General features: G+C 45.7%; 1 protein-coding gene across 1 annotated transcript; it reads left to right on the forward strand.

Moving 5' to 3' along the window:
• On the forward strand, positions 1-25,183 carry LOC110536557 (suppressor of tumorigenicity 14 protein homolog). Its single transcript, XM_036934987.1, has 19 exons — positions 1-224; positions 4,348-4,555; positions 5,191-5,315; positions 10,827-10,894; positions 11,012-11,202; positions 11,550-11,654; positions 11,796-12,015; positions 13,359-13,499; positions 14,267-14,366; positions 14,527-14,636; positions 15,127-15,260; positions 16,062-16,166; positions 16,302-16,412; positions 20,256-20,369; positions 20,502-20,621; positions 21,669-21,852; positions 23,561-23,832; positions 24,095-24,231; positions 24,397-25,183. The coding sequence occupies exons 1-19, from the start codon at positions 138-140 to the stop codon at positions 24,562-24,564; spliced, it is 2,700 nt and encodes an 899-aa protein (XP_036790882.1). The 5' UTR covers positions 1-137; the 3' UTR covers positions 24,565-25,183.
• Positions 25,184-25,916: the final 733 nt, after the last annotated feature.

Genomic DNA, 25,916 nt, shown 5'->3' on the forward strand with positions numbered 1-25,916 from the left:
ATCCGACCCGCTCAGGTCCGGTTTCTGCGCTTTTTCAAAGGAACTTTAGGGTCGCAAAAAGGATCTCCTCCCTCTGTAATTTCTATGCCTGGGGTATCATTGCATATCGCCGCCACGGAGCCAAACGGGACAGTGCCATGAGGACTTTCCCTAAAAGCAGAACTTGTGAGGTTTACAGTGTCTCGGGATATGGACATTGTTCTGCTGTTGGTTCACCTGCACAGGTAAGAGAGATGGCTTCAGCACTCACCTCACTTTTCACCCTGTCCGCAAAGACAGGGGGAGACAAAGGGATGCTGTTCAGGCTGCACAATCAAAGCAGCAGTCTTCTCAGGTATAGGTTTTTATCAATTTACTTTTCATCATATTAGGTCTACTTTTAGCTGTTATAAATTGTTTCAATTGGATGTGCTGTTATAATTAGATGTGCTGGCTCACCGGTAATGGTTTTGAGTCGGTCGCCAACTTTCCCCACTTAGTTCTGGTTCATCTTAATTGTAAAATCAGTCTCTAGGGATATCTGGTTCTCACTCTCATGAATGTCCGTCAGAGGACGCCGCTTGATTCAGTGCTGACACTGCTGCGCAAGGCCGTGGGAAAGCAGACCCCTGGAGCCACGCTTTGTGTGCTCCCTTGGGGAATCCTGCCAAGACGCCAAATGTTTTATTTCAATTCCTTCAGAAACAAAGGACGGTTCGCTGCTGTTGTCGCTCTCGGTAACTTGATTTAGGTATGTGTTTAGTGTTTACCCTACTGCGCTAAGTAAACAGTAGGCTACATGGTGGAATGGAAAGGTGGGTACTGGGTAGGCCTACATGTAAGATAAATGAAGTTTTTAATGATTTTTTTTTTATTGACTATGTGGCCTGTTAAACCTTTGTAATGCTGACCACTTGAATATGCTCTAACCTAATGTAGCAGGCATAAAATAAATGGCTGAAACTAGATCCCCCTATATACTAATCTTGATCACAATAAATAAAAAACGGGGGTGGAGGTTCACTTCTGCGCTGTTCAACCAATCCTGTAAATGTAGAGGAGGAGTTAAGATGGAGTGTGGCCAGAGAGGAAGAGGTAAAGAGAGAGGCCCAACTGTCTCCCACCAACCAAGCAAGGAGTTTTTCTATGGAGGTCTATAGGCTACCACAGTATGAGTTATAATACCCATAAAACCTAGCGGTCAAACAAGGAAATTATTCCAATAATTTTTCCACCATTCATTTTTCCCATTGGGGATTTAATAAACTTCAAAAAAGGGCTGTGTTTGGCTTACCCTGGCGTGACGTTTTTATAACTGTGTAAATCTCTCTAGGACAAGGTATTTACCCCTCAAAAATGAAGTGCTTACTAGCAGCTAATGTAGATATCATAAAGAACTACAAATGCCATGATGTTCTGGATGAGACTGCCGAATCAAGGCAAAGGGAAGAATCTCTGGATTAACTATCTAATGTTAGCTAAATTTAGTAATGAATAAATTAGCTACATTTATTTAAATTGACAATTCTGTAAATTGTCTTGTGCAAGTTTTAAATTGACACAATAGCTGTAAGAAAAGGTCTCAGCTAGAGATGGCGTGTAGGAGCTAGCAGGGAGTTGTAGTCTTGCATGATGTCTACTTTTATGCTAATTCGCATTTTCGAATCTGAAAGTAGATAGAGACGAATATATTGATAAAAGTCACCTTGTCCGAGAGAGATTTACACAGTTATCAAAACATCACGCCAGGGTCAGCCTACACCAAACACAGCCAAATTCAAAAAATGAATGGTGGAAAAACGATTGGAACACTTTCCCTGTTTGACCGCTTGGTTTTATGGGTATTATGACACATCCACTGTGGGGCTCTATGAGAGAGTGTCGAATTTGGTCAACAAAAACATTTATGGCTTTTTGCTACAGAGGTTTATTTGATTTAATATAAGTTCCGTAATTCTTAGGTTGTTATGAGTGTACTGATATGACATCCCCACAACTTTGAATAAAAATACTTAATATCAAAGTTGTCTCCAGATGGCTATGCATGTTCATGGCATGAGGCTAGTAGCATAGCATCTCTCTCCATTGAATACAGGCAGTTGACGTCAACAAACCTCATCGAATAGTGCAAAAAGTAACGAGATGTATTCACCAATCCAAAGAAAAGATAGGTGGGAGTTAGACAGTCCGCCGTGCCGCTTTGTGGACAACGACTACCATTGTTAGAGCGGATAGAAAAGTATCTTGTCAGTATATCCATGATCTTTGGTGTCACCTTGTTATTAATGTCCAAAAGAGGAACTTGTTCAGGTTCTATTTCCATTTTCCCTGAAAACCGGCACATCCGGTGGTCGGGGACTGGCAGAAACGAAATATGCTGAGACAGAGAGGGAGTGCGAGAGAGACCATACAGAAATATTTTTGTATTTTCTAGGCAAGTCAGTTAAGAACAAATTCTTATTTATAATGATGGCCTAGGAACAGTGGGTTAACTGCCTTGTTCAGGGGCAGAACGACAGATTTTTACCTTGTCGGCTCGAGGATTCAATCTAGCAACCTTTTGGTTACTGGCCTAACGCTCTAACCACTAGGCTACCTGCTACCTGACATAGCCTACTTGCACACAAAGAGAGAGGACTACTCACACACAAAGAGAGAGGCCTACTCACACACAAAGAGAGAGGCCTACTCACACACAAAGAGAGAGGCCTACTCACACACAAAGAGAGAGGCCTACTCGCACACAAAGAGAGAGGCCTACTCACACACAAAGAGAGAGGCCTACTCACACACAAAGAGAGAGGCCTACTCACACACAAAGAGAGAGGCCTACTCACACACAAAGAGAGAGGACTACTCACACACAAAGAGAGAAGCCTACTCACACACAAAGAGAGAGGACTACTCACACACAAAGAGAGAGGCCTACTCACACACAAAGAGAGAAGCCTACTCACACACAAAGAGAGAGGACTACTCACACACAAAGAGAGAAGCCTACTCACACACAAAGAGAGAGGCCTACTCACACACGAAGAGAGAAGCCTATTCACACACAAAGAGAGAGGCCTACTCGCACACAAAGAGAGAGGCCTACTCACACACAAAGAGAGAGGCCTACTCACACACAAAGAGAGAGGCCTACTCACACACAAAGAGAGAGGACTACTCACACACAAAGAGAGAAGCCTACTCACACACAAAGAGAGAGGACTACTCACACACAAAGAGAGAGGCCTACTCACACACAAAGAGAGAAGCCTACTCACACACAAAGAGAGAGGACTACTCACACACAAAGAGAGAAGCCTACTCACACACAAAGAGAGAGGCCTACTCACACACGAAGAGAGAAGCCTATTCACACACAAAGAGAGAGGCCTACTCGCACACAAAGAGAGAGGCCTACTCACACACAAAGAGAGAGGCCTACTCACATACAAAGAGAGAAGCCTACTCACACACAAAGAGAGCGGTCTACTCACACAAAAAGAGAAGCCTACTCACACACAAAGAGAGAGGTCTACTCACACAAAGAGAGAAGCCTACTCACACACAAAGAGAGAGGTCTACTCACACAAAGAGAGAAGCCTACTCACACACAAAGAGAGAGGTCTACTCACACACAAAGAGAGAGGTCTACTCACACACAAAGAGAGAGGTCTACTCACACACAAAGAGAGAGGCCTACTCACACACAAAGAGAGAAGCCTACTCACACACAAAGAGAGAGGTCTACTCACACAAAGAGAGAAGCCTACTCACACACAAAGAGAGAGGTCTACTCACACAAAGAGAGAAGCCTACTCACACACAAAGAGAGAGGTCTACTCACACACAAAGAGAGAGGTCTACTCACACACAAAGAGAGAGGTCTACTCACACACAAAGAGAGAGGCCTACTCACACACAAAGAGAGAAGCCTACTCACACACAAAGAGAGAGGTCTACTCACACAAAGAGAGAAGCCTACTCACACACAAAGAGAGAGGTCTACTCACACACAAAGAGAGAGGTCTACTCACACACAAAGAGAGAAGCCTACTCACACACAAAGAGAGAGGTCTACTCACACAAAGAGAGAAGCCTACTCACACACAAAGAGAGAGGTCTACTCACACACAAAGAGAGAGGTCTACTCACACACAAAGAGAGAAGCCTACTCACACACAAAGAGAGAGGTCTACTCACACAAAGAGAGAGGTCTACTAACACACAAAGAGAGAGGTCTACTCACACACAAAGAGAGAAGCCTACTCACACACAAAGAGAGAGGTCTACTCACACAAAGAGAGAGGTCTACTCACACAAAGAGAGACGGGGGGTGTTGTGATGTGAATAAGTGAAGCAGGTTTGTATCTGATATAGGGGGTCATTACAGAGCCCACCCAGTCACTTAGCCCCCCCACGGAGTCCAAGGCTCAGAGCGACTGGAAGGACCAGGGGGACAAGGGAGGCCAGGGGGACCAGGGAGGCAGAGGACCTGTCTGTGTGGGAAGGAGGAGGTGGGCTCTGGGGGTCCTACCCCTCCTGCCCTTCACTGTCGCCATTGCACTGAGTCTCCATTTCTTTACATGTAAGTAAGCAGTATCACGTTTGTGTGTGTGTGTGTGTGTGTGTGTGTGTGTGTGTGTGTGTGTGTGTGTGTGTGTGTGTGTGTGTGTGTGTGTGTGTGTGTGTGTGTGTGTGTGTGTGTGTGTGTGTGCGCGCAGACTCTGGGTTTCGACACAAACCCTCCCTTTTTTATACATTGTCTTAGAAATGATGCTTCGATTATTTAAAGACATGCTCTGGATCTTTGGTGATTAGTATTTTTTAAACCTCCCGCTTTGGCCTGGGTGTGCATAATCTGTAGTTCATATGTGCATAATCTGTGAACAGAATTAGTGTCTTACCTCAATTAGCCGTGAAATCCTTAGTTTGAAAGCAACTGTTTATCTGGAAGCTGTGCTGCGCCTTTTCCCCCAGGTGGGCCAGCCACCTAGCAATTCAAGTTCAATCAGTGAGCTTCGAACCCCTCGCCATATAAGTGACAGCTAGCAAGAGGCACATGATGCACCCACAGCAGAGCGAAAGTGAGCAGTGATGTGGTACCTACATATGCACATGTGTCACGCAGTATGCCATTTTCAGGGGACCATTTTTGGCTCGTGAGCTCTACTTTCAGGACTACTGGCTAAAAAGCATAACAATAATGTGTTTGCCTTCAAGCTCCACCCCCTTCAGTGTTCTACCTTGGTGGCAGCGTGGAGTTTCCCAACATTAGCTTCTCATTGGACCTGACTGACCCCGCCTCTCCACAGTTCCGCCTTCAGGCTCAGGCTCTAAGCCTTTATGTAAGTGTTATGGTCTATCTGCCCTGTCCTGTCTTTTCCTGCCCTGTCCTGTCCTGTCCTGCCCTGCCCTGTCCTGCCCTGTCTTTTCCTGCCCTGCCCTGTCTTGCCCTGCCCTGTCCTGCCCTGCCCTACCCTGCCCTGTCCTGCCCTGTCTTTTCCTGCCCTGCCCTGTCCTGCCCTGTCTTTTCCTGCCCTGCCCTGCCCTGCCCTGCCCTGCCCTGCCCTGTCCTGCCCTGTATTTTCCTGTCCTGTCCTGCCCTGCCCTGTCCTGTCCTGCCCTGCCCTGTCCTGCCCTGCCCTGTCTTTTCCTGCCCTGCCCTGTCCTGCCCTGCCCTGTCTTTTCCTGCCCTGCCCTGTCCTGCCCTGCCCTGCCCTGTCCTGCCTTGTCTTGTCCTGTCCTGCCCTGCCCTGTCCTGTCCTGCCCTGCCCTGTCTTTTCCTGTCCTGTGATGCTCTGAGATAATACTTCTCTCTTTTTTTCCTCTCTCTCATAAATACACTGATGGTACAAAACATTAGGAACACGTTTCTAATATTGAGTTGCACACAGTTTTGCCCACAGAACAGTTTCAATTCATTGGGGCATGGACTACAAGGTATCGAAAGCGTTCCACAGTGCTGCTAGCCCATGTTGACTCCAATGCTTCCCACAGTTGTGTCAAGTTGGCCGGATGTCCTTTGGGTGGTGGACCATTCTTGATGCACACAGGAAACTGTTGAGCGTTGCAGTTCTTGACACACTCAAACCAGTGTGCCAGGCACCTAGTACCATACCCTGTTCAAAGGCACTTAAGTCTTTTGTCTTGCCCATTCTCTCTTTGAATGGCACACATACACAATCCATGTCTCAATTGTCTCGAGGCTTAAAAATCTTTCTTTAACCTGTCTCCTCCCCTTCATCTACACTGATTGACATGGATTTAACAAGTGACATAAATAAGGGACCATAGCGTTCACCTGGAAAGTGTAGGTGTTCCTAATGTTTTGTACACTCAGATTAGAACATATCAAGTCTAGAACCCTAGTGTTTCTAGAACCTCCCTCCCTGTGTCATTTTAGAGCATACTCCTGAATGATATGCATCTATTTGGCACTTTACAGAATACTGTGGTACTAATTATACTCCTGAAGGCTGCTGGTCTCTCTCTCCCCTCTTCCTTCTTCCCTTCTCTCCCGTCTCTCTCTCCCCTCTTCCTTCTTCCCTTCTCTCCCGTCTCTCTCTCCCCTCTTCCTTCTTCCCTTCTCTCCCGTCTCTCTCCCCCCTCTTCCTTCTTCCCTTCTCTCCCGTCTCTCTCTCCCCTCTTCCTTCTTCCCTTCTCTCCCGTCTCTCTCTCCCCATGTACATGTGTGAAACCGGACAAATATAAGCACCAGCTTCTCTCCCCCATATCCCTTCCTCCCTTTCTCCCCCTCCTTCTCTGTGTCTCAGTGTTAAATGTAAAGCGGGTGTGTAACAGGAGCCCAGGTCTGTGTGTGTGTGTGAGTCCTGGGGCGCTGAGGTCTGAGGCCCCTAGAGACCAGGCCCTTTTCAGCAGCGAGGACAAGCCCAGCGTTTGTGAGAACCGCAGGGCCCAAGTAGCTGGAGTGAGAGGAAGAGCAGGCCCTCAATAAAAACATTGTCTATCTGGCTTTCACACAATCAGCTACTCTACTCTACCGCCACACCACACAGAAAGAGAGAGAGAGAGAACTGAGCTGCACTTCCTAACCTCCTGCCAAATGTATGACCACATTAGAGATACATATTTCCCACAGATCACACAGACCCGCAAAGAATTTGAAAACAAATCGAACATTGATAAATTCCCATATCTGTTAGGCGAAATATCAAGATTTGTGGCCGTTATCTGTTCATTTATTTTCCCTTTCTTACTGCAACTACTTGCACATTGTTACAACACTGCACATAGGCAATTATATAACATTTGAAATGTCAATACTCTTTTCATGTTTACTAATGTTTCCCTTGTTTATTGTCTATTCCATTTGCTTTGGCAGAGAGAGAGAGAGAGAGAGAGAGAATAAGAGAGAGAGACCAAAACAAAGACAAATAAAAATTGTGCAGTTAAAATGGGCAAAAAACACACACATTTCATTCCACAAGGCCGTGAGGTGAGACAGGGATGCTGCTTAAGCCCCACCCTCTTCAACATATATATCAACAAATTCGCGAGGGCACAAGAACAGTCTGCAGCACCCGGCCTCACCCTACTACAATCTGAAGTCAAATGTCTACTGTTTTCTGATGATCTGGTGCTTCTGTCCCCAACCAAGGAGGGCCTACAGCAGCACCTAGATCTTCTGCACAGACTCTGTCAGACCTGGGCCCTGACAGTACATCTCAGTAAGACAAAAATAATCTTCCATAGTCTTCCAAAAAATTTTCAGCTGCCATGAGCACAAATACAAATTCCATCTAGACACTGTTGCCCTAGAGCACACAAAAAACGATACATACCTTGGCCTAAACATCAGCGCCACAGGTAACTTCCACAAAGCTATGAACGATCTGAGAGACAAGGCAAGAAGGGCCTTCTATCCCATCAAAAGGAACATAAAATTCAACATACCAATTTAGGATCAGTTATTAAAACCCATTGCCCTTTACGGTTGTGAGGTCTGAGGTCCACTCACCAATCAAGAATTCACAAAATGGGACGAACACCAAATTGAGATTCTACATGCAGAATTCTGCAAAAAATATCCTCCAAATAATGCATGCAAAGCAGAATTAGGCTGATACCCACTAATTTTCAAACTCCAGAAAGGAGACATTCAATTCTACAACCACCTAAAAGGAAGCGATTCCCAAACCTTCCATAAGAAAGCCATCACCTACAGAGAGATGAACATGGAGAAGAGTCCCCTAAGCAAGCTGGTCCTGGGCCTCTGTTCACAAACGCAAACAGACCCCACAGAGCCTCAGGACAACAACACAATTAGGCCCAACCAAATCATGACAAAACAAAAATATAATTACTTGACACATTGGAAAGAATTAACAAAAAAACTGAGCAAACTAGAATGCTATTTGGCCCTAAACAGAGAGTACACAGTGGCAGAACACCTGACCACTGTGACTGACCCAAACTTAAGGAAAGCTTTGACTATGTACAGACTCAGTGAGCATAGCCTTGCTATTGAGAAAGGCCGCGGTAGGCAGACCTGGCTCTCAAGAGAAGACAGCCTATGTGCACACTGCCCACAAAATGAGGTGGAAACTGAGCTGCACTTCCTAACCTCCTGCCCAATGTATGACCATATTAGAGACACATATTTTCCTCAGATTGCACAGACCCACAAGAACATCAAAAACAAACCCAATTTTGATAAACTCACATATCTACTGGGTGAAATACCACAGTGTGCCATCACAGCAGCAAGATTTGTGACATGTTACCACAAGAAAAGGGCAGCCAGTGAAGAACAAACACCATTGTAAATACAACCCATATTTCTGCTTATTCATTTTCCCTTTTGTACTATAACTATTTGCACATTGTTACAAAACCTTATGCAGTATAGTCATTACAATGTAAACATATGTTTCCCATGCCAATAAAGCCCCTTAAATTGAAATTGAATATAGAGAGACGGGAGCCCCACACAGCCAGACTGAGAGATTGGGAGGGGAAGGGGTTGGGAGGAGGGAGGGGAAGGAGGGGAGGGGTGATAGAGTAAGAGATGAAGAGAGAGGAAGATGAAAGGAGGATTCGAGGGAAGGGGTGGAGAGAGAGAGAGAGAGAGAGAGAGATCAGGTTGGGACAGGGTGAGGAGAGAGAGAGAGAGAGATCAGGTTGGGACAGGGTGAGGAGTGAGAGAGAGAGAGAGAGAGAGAGATCAGGTTGGGACAGGGTGAGGAGAGAGAGAGAGAGAGAGAGAGAGAGAGAGAGAGAGAGAGAGATCAGGTTGGGACAGGGTAGGGAGTGAGAGAGAGAGAGAGAGAGAGAGATCAGGTTGGGACAGGGTGAGGAGTGAGAGAGAGAGAGAGAGAGAGAGAGAGATCAGGTTGGGACAGCGTGAGGAGTGAGAGAGAGAGAGAGAGAGAGAGAGATCAGGTTGGGACAGGGTGAGGAGCGAGAGAGAGAGAGAGATCAGGTTGGGACAGGGTGAGGAGTGAGAGAGAGAGAGAGAGAGAGAGATCAGGTTAGGACAGGGTGAGGAGTGAGAGAGAGAGAGAGAGAGAGAGAGAGAGAGAGAGAGAGAGAGAGAGAGAGAGAGAGAGAGAGAGAGAGAGAGATCAGGTTGGGACAGGGTGAGGAGAGAGAGAGAGAGATCAGGTTGAGAGAGAGAGAGAGAGAGAGAGAGAGAGAGAGAGAGAGATCAGGTTGGGACAGGGTGAGGAGTGAGAGAGAGAGAGAGAGAGAGATCAGGTTGAGAGAGAGAGAGAGAGAGAGAGAGAGAGATCAGGTTGAGAGAGAGAGAGAGAGAGAGAGATCAGGTTGAGAGAGAGAGAGAGAGAGAGAGAGAGAGATCAGGTTAGGACAGGGTGAGGAGTGAGAGAGAGAGAGAGAGAGAGAGAGCGAGATCAGGTTGAGAGAGAGAGAGAGAGAGAGAGAGAGAGAGAGAGAGATCAGGTTGAGAGAGAGAGAGAGAGAGAGAGAGAGAGAGAGAGACATCAGGTTGAGAGAGAGAGAGAGAGAGAGAGAGAGAGAGAGAGAGAGAGAGAGAGAGAGAGAGAGAGAGAGATCAGGTTGGGACAGGGTGAGGAGTGAGAGAGAGAGAGAGAGAGAGAGAGAGAGAGAGAGAGAGAGAGAGAGATCAGGTTGGGACAGGGTGAGGAAGGAGATGATTTAGGTGCAGTGGTGGAGACAAAGAGAGAGGGAAACTGCGGAGACTGATTGAAAGGACTCACAGACTCACAGAGATAGTGTAAGGAGAGAGTGAAAAGCATTGAAAGACAATAGAAGAGATGGATACACTCTTTAGACAGAGAAAGGTTAATATATATGGTAGAGTTAATTGATAGGGTTGAAAGTCCTAATAGGTCTGCAGTAATTGCTGTAATTTGGCTATACTGGTCTCTGTTACCTTATTAGGTCTCTGTTGATTAAACCCGGGGCCACAGACCCATACCACCAAGGATATACATTACCTCTACATGGCTGACTGGGATGTATGGAGACAATGAAGCTCTGTGCTGCACAAAACCAGTCACACACACAGATGGGCACACACAGACACACACAGACACACATGCACACATCCACATGCACACAGACATCCACACATGCCCCCCCCCCCCCCCCCCCCTCCACACACACACACACACACACACAAAAAAGAGAAGGGCTTTTGTTCTCAGGTTGCAGGTTCCGCCAGGTGCGCTGGTGTCACATATACACAGACATATGCACACACACACAGTTGTGACCTCAGTCTTGGTGCTCTGACTCTGTGACATCACATTCAGTGGAACATTTCCTCAGTTAAAAGTTTATCCCATTGTATGTTTTCCAATGTGTGTTTTTTTCTCAACGTTGGGATGACATTATAACAATGTTGTGATCAGTTCTCAGAGCTGTATGAGTCCTCTCCCTGGAGCGCCTACTACCTACACTCAGGAATTACTGCCTTCAGGTGAGCCCTGGATGTGAGCCTACACCAGGAAACCAGATAATCACTGTTAGTAATGTAGTCCCTTTGTAACGGTGTTTGCTTCTGTGTGTGTGTGTGTGTGTGTGTGTGTGTTGACAGTGAAGGAGCAGATGGACTGAACGTGTTCTACTGGAGTAAGTTCTCGGGCCCTGGGGGCGTTGCCATGGAGATCCAGCGGTGGAGTACAAAGCGTGTACAGCGCCGTCTCCCTGGCACCAATAAGCTGCTGTACAGCCAGAACGAGGAGCGCTATTACATGGAGAGAGACGACGAATCACTCAACCTGCTGGGTACTGTAACTTCTCTCGCTCGCTCTCTCTCTCTCTCTTTCTGTATCCCTCTCTCTCTCTTTCTGTATCCCTCTCTCTCTCCCTCTCTCACCCTCACCCTCTCCCTCTCTCTCTCTCGCTCTCTCTCTCTCTCTCTCTCTCTCTCTTTCTCTGTCTCTCTCTTTATCTCTTTATCTCTCTCTCTCTCTTTCTCTCCCTCTCTGCCTCTCTCTCTCTCTCTCTCTCACTCACGCTCTGTCTCTCTGTGACTACAGCTCCCAGAATCCTTTCTTTAGTGTGTATTCTTGCTTCTCATGCCATTTAAAACTCAATTTTGTACCTACCATATTGTATGTATTTGTGTACAGGTTTAGACTATGACTATGATTCAGATGACAAGGCAGATAAAATCAAGAACCCCAACTCCCTGCAGAACTCTCTACAGAGCGGCAAGTGGCAGCTGGGATTCCAAGGTGAGGAAACATAAACATACAGATATGGTCAATCCAAAGACTCTTCAACCAAAGACACTTCCAGGTATGACCTATAAAGTTTGAACCCACAACCTTGGTGACAGCAACCCCACACTTCCACCAATCTTTCCCTCTCCCTAGCAATGTCCTTTGACCTCTATGCGAAGTACGGTAACAACCGTACCCTGAGCTTGGTGAGTCCCAAGAAGCCATACTACCAGTGGCGCCTTCGTGTCCCGTCAGGTCATGTGGTGCGTCTGGTCGTCCTCACCCTGCACGGAGCCACACCCGGAAGCTGCTCCTCCCACAAACTGTCTGCCTACGACTTCCTGTTGCCACTACAGAACAAGATCATCGCCAGGTAGGACATATTACAATACATTAACTATAACAGCCTCCATTCCTCTGGGATGCCTTTCCATTAGATGTTGGAACATTGCTGCTTGGACTTGCTTCCATTCAGCCACAAAAGCATTAGTGAGGTCAGGCACTGATGTTGGATGATTAGGCCTGGCTCGCAGTCAGTGTTCCAATTCATCCCGAAGGTGTTCGATGGGATTGAAGTCAGGGCTCTGTGCAGGCCAGTCAAGAAAAATTAAAAACAGCCCCAGAACATTATTCCTTCTCCACCAAACTTTTCAGTTGGCACGATGCATTTGGGCAGGTAGCGTTCTCCTGGCATCCGCCAAACCCAGATTCGTTGGTCAGACTGCCAGATGATGAAGCATGATTCAACACTCCAGAGAACGCAATTCCACTACTCCAGAGTAAAATGGCGGCAAGCTTTACATCACTCCAGCCGACGCTTGGCATTGCGCATGGTGATCTTAGGCTTGTGTGCGGCAACTCTGCCACGGAAACCCATTTCATGAAGCTCCCGACGAACAGTTATTGTGCTGACGTTGCCTCCAGAGGCAGTTTGGAACTTGGTAGTGACTGTTGCAATGAGGACAGACAATTTTTACCCACTTAAGTACTCGGCGGTCCTGTTCTGTGAGCTTGTGTGGCCTACCACTTCGGGGCTGAGCCATTGTTGCTCTTAGACGTTTCCACTTCACAATAGCAGCACTTACAGTTGCCTGGGGCAGCTCTAGCAGTGCAGAAATTTGATGAACTGACTGCCACGCGAGCTCTTCAGTAAGGCCATTCTACTGCCAATGCTTGTCTATCGAGATTGCATGGCTGTGTGCTCGACTTTACAAACCTATCAGCAACAGGTGTGGCTGAAATAGCCACATCCACTAAATTGAAGGGGTGTCCTTCACACTCTTGTGTATTTAGTGTATGTGCACAATATTATTGTGCGTGGGTGCGTGTGCGTGCGTGTGCATGTGTGCGTGGGTGCATGCATGCGTGTGCGTGGGTGCGTGCGCGGGTGCGTGCGTGTGTGTGCGTGTGCATGTGCATGGGTGGATGCGTGGGTGCGTGCGTGCGTGGGTGGGTGTGTGTGCGTGCGTGCGTGGGTGTGTGCGTGGGTGTGTGCGTGGGTGCGTGAGTGCGTGCGTGGGTGCGTGGGTGGGTGTGTGCGTGGGTGCGTGCGTGGGTGCGTGCGTGCGTGCATACGTGGGTGCGTGAGTGCGTGTGTGGGTGCATGCGTGGGTGCGTGCGTTCATGGGTGCGTGCGTGGGTGCATGGGTGGGTGCGTGCGTACGTGGGTGCGTCCGCTCCTGTATGTATTGTGACATTTCTATCTGCCTATTCCAGGTGGTGTGGTCTCCCAGTGTCTGGCTCATCTCCTGTAATGAAGCTGACGTCGTCTGGTAACGTGATGCTGGTCACCTTCTCCTTCAGCAGACAGAGAGATGGAGCCATCTTCAAGGCCTACTTCCAGGCCATCCCCAAAGCAGGAAAGACACACTATTACCACAGACAGATATTTCACCGGATGTATAAATATGAAGCATCCACTTGGCATTTCCTCTAGTGAGAGGAAGCCAAGTGCCGGCAGTGGGAGAAGATGGAACGAGATGGATTTTGACCGTCATTCTGCAAATTTTGATATCGATGAAACATCTCAATACAGTTTTCTGTTCCCAAAACTAGAATCTGTTGTGAACAGAGTGGACTAAGTTTAGCAGAAAAAAGTTTTCTAAAAATGTAGTTCTTTAGACAGAAGCAAAGGAGAATTCAGTTATTGCACACGTGCACTTCACAGACTAGACGTTACCTAACGGAAATGTGCAAATATATGCTAGAACGCGCCAATAGGATCTCGCTAGCTTCTGCTTGGCTCTGCCCACTATGATTAATTTGTTCCCGTTTGACATGACAGGCTGTGGTCCATCTTGGTTTAGTTATAAAACATATTTTCTATTACCACACACTACAACCCTGGGGATGGCACTGCTTGCCGAAACGCTGGTTGTAAATTAAATTATTGGGTGCATGTTTAGAGTGTTCGACTTTCTTTCGTTCTTTATTAAACCTCTGTAACAGACATTCTAGAATAAAGACCATGTTAGTCCAATGCCTTGGCTCTGGGAGCTAACACAAGTCACCAAGATACCGTCTGTATTTTACAATAGGTCTTATGTCTTATGTAATAACTTGTCTATTACAGCTGTCCTATAGACTCCTGTTGATGTGTGGTCTGTGTCACCGTCCCCCCCTGTAGGTTGTGGAGGCTCTCTGTCCTCCTGGAATGGCTCTCTGTCCTCTCCGTACTACCCTGCCCACTATCCCCCAAACATCGACTGCAGCTGGACCATACGGGTGAGCTCACACCCCAGGAGACCCACAGTGTGTGTGTGTGTGTGTGTGTGTGTGTGTGTGTGTGTGTGTGTGTGTGTGTGTGTGTGTGTGTGTGTGTTGACAGTAGGTCTCTCCACATTCCTGCATCTGAACCACTACTTCTCTCCGTTGTCTCTTTCAGGCGCCGTTGCCTGGATACCTGATCTCCATGACAATTGTGACGTTGAATATCCAGGACTCTTCGTCTTCGGACGGCTGTGAGAAAGACTGGCTGGACGTTGGAGGGGTCAAGTAAGTGTTGCCACGGTAGCAGTACTGGTGACATACTGCACAATGAATGTGAATACTGTCTATGTGGTGTGTGCATGTTACATGAACTGTATGTATGTATTTAGTGACTTTAAAAACTCTACCTACATGTACATATCACCTCAATTACCTCGACTAACCGGTGCCCTCGCACATTGACTCTGTACTGGTACCCCTGTATATAGCCTCGCTATTGTTATTTTACTGCTGCTCTTTAATAATTTGTTACTTTTATTTCTTATTTTTGTAGGTATTTTTCTTAAAACTGCATTGTTGGTTAAGGGCTTGTAAGTAAGCGTTTCACTGTAAGGTCTAGGTCCTGTTGTATTTGACGCATGTGACAGATACAATTTGTGTGTGTGTGTGTGTGTGTGTGTGTGTGTGTGTGTGTGTGTGTGTGTGTGTGTGTGTGTGTGTGTGTGTGTGTGTGCGTGTGCGTGTGTCATATTAACTGTGGTGTGTGTTGTCTCAGGCTGTGTAACCCCATGACTGACAGCAGCAGAAAGAAAACCTACTCCTCTCCCGTCTCTCTACACTTCCACTCTGATGAGTCTGTCACTCACAAGGGCTTCTACCTTCTCTACAGAGCCTTCTCCCCTGAGAGCAGTATGTCTCACGCACCTCTACCTCACACCTGTCTCACACACCTCTACCTAACACCTCTACCACAGACACCTGTATCAAACACCTCTACCACAGACACATGTATCACACACCTCTGCCACACACCTCTACCACAGACACCTGTATGAAACACCTCTACCACACACCTGTTTCAAACACCTCTACCACAGACACCTGTATCAAACACCTCTACCACAGACACCTGTATCAAACACCTCTACCACAGACACCTGTATCACACAACTCTACCACAGACACCTGTATCAAACACCTCTACCACAGACACCTGTATCACACATCTCTACCCCACACCTGTATCACACAACTCTACCTGACACACCTGTTTCACACACCTTTACCAAACAGCTCTACCACACACCTCTACCTCACACTTCTACCACAAACTAGTAAGACAGCAAGTGTAGTTCATTTGGATGTGAAACTTACTCCTCAGACTGAAGTTTCACCACCTGCGCCGCCAAATTGTTAACTTTCACTGGCGCCGACTGGTAAGAGGCTTCAAGAGGGCTGTTACGTGTGCTAGCAAGGCAGAGGTGCTAGGTTCAAGACTAGGTGGAATCAGGAGGACGTGATACTGGCTGAGCAAGCAGTGTGACGTCCTTTACACTAGCCTATACAGAGCTATACAACCGAAATACTCAACTCTACCATACAAACTGAGACAGACCTGTAGATTCCAGGTTCTCACCCATACAGAGATACTGTAGTCAGTCTTTCTTTCTCTCATCTCTCCCTTTCTCAACCCCCGCTCTCTCTCTCCAGCATGTCCTCGCCAGTTCCGCTGTGGGGATGGGAGGTGTGTTCCTCTCAGGAAGGTGTGTGACGGAGTCAGAGACTGTTCAGACGGACGGGACGAGGCTAAATGCTGTATGTTACCCTCAACACTCCTCACATACTGTACATGTATTCAGTAAGGATGACGAAGATCACCATAAGTGAAATGCCTGTGCAATAAGTACTGTGTTTCTTCAAAACAAGACCAGTATATTGTGTTGTGTGTAGCGACCTGTCGTCCAGGTGAGGTGTATTGTGGGAACGGTCAGTGCCGGCCTCACAGCAGCCAATGTAACAGCCAGAGTAAATGTGGAGATAGCAGCGAGGAGGCCGACTGTGGTGAGTACCATACACATGCCTGGACCACACACTTTATCTTAATTATAAACTACTTATAATCATTGCATTGTTTGTTCATCATAAGGTTGTGTGAGACCATTTGTTACTTGTCTTCATTATGCCAGCTGCATGGAGGACTGGTCTGTGGTAAGGATGGCCCCTCTCCCCATTTCTGGGTCTTGGTGCATTTCTGTGGTGTGCGTGCGTGCGTGCGTGCGTGTGTGCGTGCCCTAGGTCAGATGTTTACTCTGTAATAATAATGCCCCCGGGGGGATGGCTGCCGTTTTATGTGCTCCTAACCAACTGTGCCGTTTTGTTTGTTTTTTTGCATTGTTTACAACTTATTTTGTACATAATGTTGCTGCTACCGTATCGTATGACCAAACATAGCTTCTGGATATCAGAACAGCGATTACTCACCTCGAACAAACTTAATTTGCGTGAAGAAAAGACGGAAATACAGGGGGTAGAGATTGGGGTGCCTTGTGAGAATTCGTTGGCGAGTGGGTAACCCGCCTCTACCATCTGTTCTATTGGCCAACGTGCAATCACTGGAAAATAAACTGGATGATCTCCATTCGTGATGGTCCTAACAACGGGACATTTAAAAACTTGAATATCTCATGTTTCACTGCGTCGTGGCTGAACCACGACACAGATAATACAGAGCTGGCTGTGTTTTCCATGCATCGGCAGGACAGAACAGCTACTGTACGTCTGGTAAGACAAGGGGTGAGGGTGTGTGTATATTTGTCAAGAACAGCTGGTGCACGATGTCTAACATTAAAGAAGTCTCGAGGTATTGCTCGCCTGAGGTAGAGTACCTCATGATAAGCTGGAGACCACATTATCTACCAAGAGAGTTTTCATCTATATTATTCATGGCCATCTGTTTACCACCACAAACCGATGCTGGCACTAAGTGTAACGGTTGTCGTCTGGAGATAGAGAGGACCAAAGCGCAGCGTGGTTAGTGTTCATCATTTTAATGGAAAACTGAACACTTCAAAAACACAAAACAACAAAGTGACAACCGAAACAGTCCTATCTGGTGCAGACACACAAAGACTGAAAATAACCACCCACAAACACCAACCGAAAACAGGCTACCTAAATATGGTTCCCAATCAGAGACAATGACTAACACCTGCCTCTGATTGAGAACCATATCAGGCCAAACAAGAAACCCAATCCTAGAAACACAAAACATAGAATACCCACCCAACTCACGTCCTGACCAACTAAAACAAAGAAATAACACAAGAACTAGGGTCAGAACGTGACACTAAGACTGAACTGAACGAACTGTGTAAGGCCATAAGCAAACAAGAAAATTCTCATCCAGAAGCGGCACTGCTAGTGGCTGGGGACTTTAATGAAGGCAAACTTAAATCCGTTTTTACCTAATTTCTACCAGCATGTCACATGTGCAACCAATGGAAAAAACTCTAGACCACCTTTACTCCACACAAGAGAGATATTACGGAAACCCAGCTGCGGGCTGCCCAGGGAATCAAGCATTACCAGACAAGCTAAATGCCTTTTATGTGTGCTTTGAGGCAAGCAACACTGAAGCATGCATGAGAGCACCAGCTGTTCGGGAAGACTGTGTGATCACGCTCTCCTTCGCTGATGTGAGACCTTTAACCAGGTCAACATTCACAAGGCCGCAGGGCCAGACGGATTACCAGGATGTGTACTCAAAGCATGCATGAACCAACTGTAAAGTGTCTTCACTGACATTTTCAACCTTTCCCTGGACAAATCTGTAATACCTACATGTTTCAAGCAGATCACCATAGTCCCTGTGCACAAGAAAGCGAAGGTAACCTGACTAAATGACTACCGCCCTGTAGCACTCACATCGGTAGCCATGAAGTGCTTTGAAAGGCTGTTCATGATTCACATCAACACCATCATTCTGGACACCCTAGACCCACTCCAATTCGCACACCGCCCGTACAGATCTACAGATGACACAATCTCAATCGCACTCCACACTGCCCTTTCCCACCTGGACAAAGGAACACCTATGTGAGAATGCTGTTCATTGACGACACCTCAGCGTTCAACACCATAGTGCCCACAAAGCTCATCACTAAGCTAAGGACACTGGGACTAAACACCTCCCTCTACATCTGAATCCTGGAATTCCTGACATGCCGCCCCCAGGTGGTAAGAGTAGGCAACAACACATCTGCCAGGCTGATCCTCAACACGGGGCCCCTCAGGGGTGTGTGCTTATTCCTCTGTTGTACTCCCTGTTCACCCACGCCTGCGTGGCCAAGCACAACTCCAACACCATCATTAAGATTGCTGACTACACAACAGTGTTGTTCTCTCTTTTTCTCTCTTTCTTTCTTTCTCTCTTTCTCTCTCCCGGAGGACCTGAGCCCTAGGACCATGCACCAGACTACCTGATGAATCCTTGCTGCCCCCAGTCCACCTGGTCGTGCCGCTGCTCCAGTTTCAACTGTTCTGCCTGCGGCTATGGAATCCTGACCTGTTCACCGGACGTCCTACCTGTCCCAGACCTGCTGTTTTCAACTCTCTAGAGACAGCAGGAGCGGTAGAGATACTCTGAATGATGAACATTTGAACATCTTGGCCATGTTCTGTTATAATCTCAACCTCGCACAGCCAGAACAGGACTGCCCACCCCTCATAGCCTGGTTCCTCTCTAGGTTTCTTCCTAAGTGCTGGCCTTTCTAGGGAGTTTTTCCTAGCCACCGTGCTTCTACACCTGCATTCCTTGCTGTTTGATGTTTTAGACTGGGTTTCGGTACAGCACTTTGTAACATCGGCTGATGTAAGGGATTTATAAATACATTTGATTTGATTTGATTTTGTAGATCTGATCACCGACAATGATGAGACAGCCTATAAGGAGGAGGTCAGAGACCTCTCCCTCAACGTGAGCAAGACAAAGGAGCTGATCGTGGACTACAGGAAAAGGAGGGCTAAACACTCCCCCATTCACACCAACAGGGCTGTATTAGATCAGTTCCTTGGTGTCAAGTTCCTTGGTGTCCACATCACCAACAAACTATCATGGTCCAAACACACCAAGACAGTCGTGAATAGGGCACGACAACAACTTATTCCCCTCAGGAGACTGAAAAGATTTGGCATGGGTCCCCTGATCCTCAAAAAGTTCTACAGCTGCACCATCAAGAGCATCCTGACAGGTTGCATCACCGCCTGGTATGGCAACTGCTCGGCATCTGAACGTAAGGCGCTACAGAGGGTCCTGCGTACGGCCCAGTACATCACTGGGGCCAAGCTTCCTGCCATCCAGGATCTCTATACCAGGCGGTGTCAGAGGAAGGCCCAAATAATTGTCAGAGACTCCAGTCACCCAAGTCATAGACTGTTCTCTCTACTACCGCATGGCAAGTGGTGCTGGAGCACCAACTCTAGGCCCAAAAGGTTCCATAACAGCTTCTACCCACGAACCATAAGACTGCTGAACAATTAATCAACTGGCCACTCGCACTATTTACATTGACCCCCCTCCCCTTTTGTTTTACACTGCTGCTAGTTGCTGTTTATTATCTATGCATAGTCATTTTACCCCTACCTACATGTAGAAAGGACCTGTACCCCTGCACATTGACATACCGGTACCCCCTGTATATAGCCTCGTTATTGTTATTTTATTGTGTTACTTTTTATTTATTTTTTTACTTTCGTTTATTTAGCAAATATTTTATTATCTCTATTTCTTGAACTGCATTGTTGGTTAAGGGCTTATAAGTAAGCATTTCACGGTAAGGTCTACTACACCTGTTGAATTCGGGGCATGTGACAAATAACATTTGATTTAATTTGTTGTCCCCCCAGCAGGTCAATGCTACCACATGTGCCACAACAAGGTGTGTGTCTCCAAGTCCTCCGTTTGTGATGGTGTCATAGACTGCAAGGACCGCAGTGATGAGATCAACTGCACTAAAGCATGTGAGTCCGTCTGTCAATTGGTCCATACGTCCTTCTATCATTCTGCATCTTTCTTTGTTTATATTCATCCAATCCTCAATCCCTCTCTCTTTCTCTGTTTTTCCCTCCCTCCCTCTCTTTCTGTGTGTCCAGTCCATAAGGGCTGCTCTCCATCCTCCTATAAGTGTGCCAATGGGAAGTGTGTGAATAAGATCAACCCAGAGTGTGACGGCGTCAAAGACTGTTCTGATGGATCAGACGAGACGCGCTGCGGTGAGACTCATTACCACTTATAACACACGTATGAACCTATATATAGCAGTTATAACACACGCATGAACCTACAAATACCAGTAATAATACACGTATGAAATTACATACACCAGTTACAACACACATATGAACCTACATATACCAGTTATAATACATGTATGAACCTACATACACCAGTTATAACATACATATGAACCTACATACACCAGTTATAACACATGTATGAACCTACATACACCAGTTATAATACATGTATGAACCTACATATACCAGTTATAATACATGTATGAACCTACATATACCAGTTATAACACATGTATGAACCTACATACACCAGTTATAACATACGTATGAACCTACATACACCAGTTATAACACATGTATGAACCTACATACACCAGTTATAATACATGTATGAACCTACATATACCAGTTATAATACATGTATTAACCTACATACACCAGTTATAACACATGTATTAACCTACATACACCAGTTATAACATACGCATGAACCTACAAATACCAGTAATAATACACGTATGAAATTACATACACCAGTTACAACACACATATGAACCTACATATACCAGTTATAATACATGTATGAACCTACATACACCAGTTATAACACATGTATGAACCTACATACACCAGTTATAATACATGTATGAACCTACATATACCAGTTATAATACATGTATTAACCTACATACACCAGTTATAACACATGTATTAACCTACATACACCAGTTATAACATACGTATGAACCTACATACACCAGTTATAACACATGTATGAACCTACATACACCAGTTATAACATACGTATGAACCTACATACACCAGTTATAACATACGTATGAACCTACATACACCAGTTATAATACATGTATGAACCTACATATACCAGTTATAACACATGTATTAACCTACATATACCAGTTATAACACATGTATGAACCTACATATACTAGTTATAACATAGGTATGAACCTACATACACCAGTTATAACACATTTTTACACCAGTTACTTTCCCCCCCAGGTTGTGGCACCCGGCCCAGGAAGCGTGCTAAGATAGTGGGCGGGTCTGATGCAGGGACGGGGGCATGGCCATGGCAGGTCAGTCTACAGATGGAGCGCTATGGGCATGTGTGTGGAGCGACCCTGGTCACCAGCCGCTGGCTCATCTCTGCTGCACACTGCTTCCAGGACTCTGACACCATCAAGTGAGATGCCTAGTTATTGTAGTCAGCATTGCTGTGTTCATTAGTTTCTTCGTGATGATGATCATCGTCAACATCATCATAGTCCTCCTCCTCATCATCATCATCATTGTCCTTATCATCATCATCATCATCATCATAATAGTCCTCATCGTAGTCCTTATCATCATCATCATAGTCCTTATCATTATCATCATGGTCCTTATCATCATCATCATAATAGTCATCATCATAGTCCTTATCATCATCATCATATTCCTTATCATCATCATCATCCTCATAGTCCTTATCATCATCATCATAGTCCTTATCATCATCATCATAGTCCTCATCATCATCCTCATAGTCCTCATCATCATCATCATAGTCCTTATAATCATCATCGTAGTCCTTTTCATTATCATCATCCTCATAGTCCTTATCATCATCATCATAGTCCTTATCATCATCATCATAGTCCTCATCATCATCCTCATAGTCCTCATCATCATCATCATAGTCCTTATAATCATCATCGTAGTCCTTTTCATTATCATCATCATCATAGTCCTTTTCATTATCATCATCGTCATCATAGTCCTTATCATCATCATAGTCCTTATCATCATCATCATAGTCCTTATCATCATCATCATCATCATCATTGTCCTTTTCATCATCATCATCATCATTGTCCTCCATCATCATCATCATAGTCCTCCTCCTCCTCATCATAGTCCTTATCATCATCATAGTCCGTATCATCATCATCATAATAATCCTCATCATATTCATTTTCATTATCATCATAGTCCTCATCATCATCATCATCATCATCATAGTCCTTATCATCATCATCATCATCACCATTGTCCTCCTCCTCCTCCTCATCATCATCATCATAGTCCTCCTCCTCCTCCTCATCATAGTCCTTATCATCATCACAGTCCGTATCATCATTACCATCATCATCATCATAATAATCCTCATCATCATATTCATTTTCATTATCATCATCATCATAGTCCTCATCATCATCATCGTCATTGGCCTCATCATCATCATAGTCCTTATCATCATCATCATAGTCCTTATAATCATCATCATAGTCCTTTTCATTATCGTCATCATCATCATAGTCCTCAACATCATCATCATCATAGTCTTTTTCGTTATCATCATCATCATCATCATCATAGTCCTTATCATCATCATCATAGTCCTTTTCATTATCGTCATCATCATCATAGTCCTTAACATCATCATCATCATAGTCTTTTTCATTATCATCATCCTCATCATAGTCCTCATCATCATCATCATCATTTTCCTCCTCATCATCATCATAGTCCTTATCATCATCATCGTAGTCCTTTTCATTATCATCATCGTCATCATAGTCCTTTTCATTATCATCATCATCATCATCATTGTCCTCCTCATCATCAACATCATCATAGTCCTCCTCCTCCTCATCATCATCATCATAGTCCTTTTCATCATCATCATCATCATTATAAATTGGATTTCAATGTTTAAGGACTCTTGGAAGATTAGTTCAAATGGGGACTAAAAGAGATCCAAATCAAATCAAAAATCAAAACCATCATATTCCTTATCATCGTTATCATCATCATAATAATAATCCTCATCATCATCATCATCATTACTGTAATAATGATTAGTGTGCCTGTGTACTTCAATGTGTGTCCCTGCATGGCTGTGTGTGTAGGTACTCTGATGCGCGGTCTTGGCGTGCCTACATGGGCGTGCGTGTGATGAACACGGCCAGCAACGCTGCAGCCACCAGACAGATCCGTCGTATCATCCTCCACTCCCAGTACGACCAGTTCACCTCTGACTACGACATCGCCCTGCTGGAGCTCAGCACCCCTGTCTACTTCAATGACTTGGTACAGCCCGTCTGTGTCCCCGCCTCTTCCCACGCCTTCACCACCGGGACCAGCTGCCACGTCACGGGCTGGGGGGTCCTGATGGAGGATGGTAAGAGCTGCCCAGGGATAACGGCTGATGTTGGATACCTGGCAGAAAACAGACAATGTGTCCAACATGACAACTGACACACGTTGGTCTCTTTGGAATCCTTGTATGATTTGGCAGCTAGTTACCGTTCATACAACATTCTATAAAGAATGTTCTGTTGAGTTCCAGGTGCTTGCACATATTTTTTTTTGTTGTAAATACTAACTCTAACAGAACTAGCTATATAAAACGAAGTGTTACTGACTTCCTGTGTTTGTTCCAGGTGAGCTTGCATCTCTGCTGCAGGAGGCCACAGTGAAGATCATCAACAGGAACAACTGTAACAAGCTATATGAGGACGCTGTCACTCCCAGGATGCTGTGTGCTGGCAACCTGCAGGGAGGAGTGGATGCCTGTCAGGTGAGGAGGGGTTTCTGAGTGTGTGGTGTGTGTTTGTTTTGTCACTGTGTGTGTTAAAGTGCCTCTACATTGTCTTTGTTGAGTTTTATCTGTGTGTATGTTTTCCTGTGTGTTTTCCTGTTTACGTGTCTGTCTGTGTTTAAACGTGTGTGTGTGTGTGTTTAGGGTGACTCAGGGGGTCCTCTGGTGTGTCTAGAGAGGGGTCGGCGGTGGTTCCTGGCAGGGATCGTGAGCTGGGGGGAGGGGTGCGCTCGGCAGAACCGCCCTGGAGTCTACACACAGGTCACCAAGTTCACGGACTGGATCCACCTGCAGACTAAAGGACAGGTCTGACAGACTGACAGACAGACGTCTGGATGACATCAGCATGTGAACAGACTCAGTGGCTGGCACCATGTGACTGTAACGGGGGTAAAGAGACATCACCACGCAGCCCCTGCTTTATGATTTATACCAGGCCCCATGTCACTGACATCATTATCAACTGTTACCCCCCACCCCATCATACCCACCCCCTCTTCATGTATGGCCAAGCACCTCTCTTTGTCTCCTCATGGTTTCCATTGTCCTCCTGACTGTTCCTCTCTCCCCACTTGTCCCTTATCATCCCAGTGGTCTGTCTGTCCTGACTGTTCCCCTCTCTCCACCTCCCCTGTCCCGACTCCTGATCTTCCCAGTGGTGTATTTGTTCTCTGTGAAGTGACCACTTGATGTGCCTGGTCTATCTCATGTCCGCACTGCACACAGCAATTGAAGTGGAATGAGTTCTCTATGTCGTAGTACAATGTGCTGTAGCGAGTGTGTTATTATGTCTATTTACATTGTGTGTGCATGACTGTATTTGTGAACATATGTACTGTATCATTGTATGAGTATATACAGTACCATTCAAAAGTTTGGACACACCTACTCATTCAAGGGTTTTGCTTTATTTTTACTATTTTCTACATTGTAGAATAATAGTGAAGACATCAAAACTATGAAATAACACATGAAATCATGTAGTAACCAAAAAAGTGTTAAACAAATCAAAATATATTTTAGATTTTAGATTCTTTAAAGTAGCCACCCTTTGCCTTGATGACACACTCTTGGAATTCTCTCAACCAGCTTCATGAGGAATGCTTTTCCAACAGTCTTGAAGGAGTTCCCACATATGCTGAGCACTTGTTGGCTGCTTTTCCTTCCCTCTGCGGTCCAGCTCATCCCAAACCATCTCAATTGGGTTGAGGTTGGGTGATTGTGGAGGCCAGGTCATGTGATGCAGCACTCCATCACTCTCCTACACAGTCTGGAGGTGTGTTGGGTCAATGTCCTGTTGAAAAACAAATGATAGTCCCACTAAGCGCAAACCAGATGGGATGGTGTATCGCTGCAAATGCCTCCTCCATGCTTCACGGTGGAAAACACCCCTGCGGAGATCATCCGTTCACCTACTCTGTGTCTCGCAATGACACGGCAGTTGGAACCAAAAATCTCAAATTCGGACTCATCAGACCAAAGGACAGATTATTTCCGGTCTAATGTTCATTGCTCATGTTTCTTGACCCAAGCAAGTCTCTTCTTATTGGTGTCCTTTAGTACTGGTTTATTTGCAGCAATTCGACCATGAAGGCTTGATTCACGTAGTCTCCTCTGAACAGTTGATGTTGAGATGTGTCTGTTACTTGAACTCTGAAGCATTT

This window comes from Oncorhynchus mykiss, chromosome 11, assembly GCF_013265735.2.
Source record: "Oncorhynchus mykiss isolate Arlee chromosome 11, USDA_OmykA_1.1, whole genome shotgun sequence".
Taxonomy (NCBI): domain Eukaryota; kingdom Metazoa; phylum Chordata; class Actinopteri; order Salmoniformes; family Salmonidae; genus Oncorhynchus; species Oncorhynchus mykiss.

What these genes read in the sequence shown, in the direction of transcription:
- LOC110536557 (XM_036934987.1), top strand. Translation starts at nt 138, where the DNA reads ATGAGGACTTTCCCTAAAAGCAGAACTTGTGAGGTTTACAGTGTCTCG. An exon ending in CAGAACAAGATCATCGCCAG is followed by an intron (nt 12,016 to 13,358) that starts GTAGGACATATT and finishes TGCCTATTCCAG; the next exon opens with GTGGTGTGGTCTCCCAGTGT. An exon ending in CAGGACTCTGACACCATCAA is followed by an intron (nt 21,853 to 23,560) that starts GTGAGATGCCTA and finishes CTGTGTGTGTAG; the next exon opens with GTACTCTGATGCGCGGTCTT.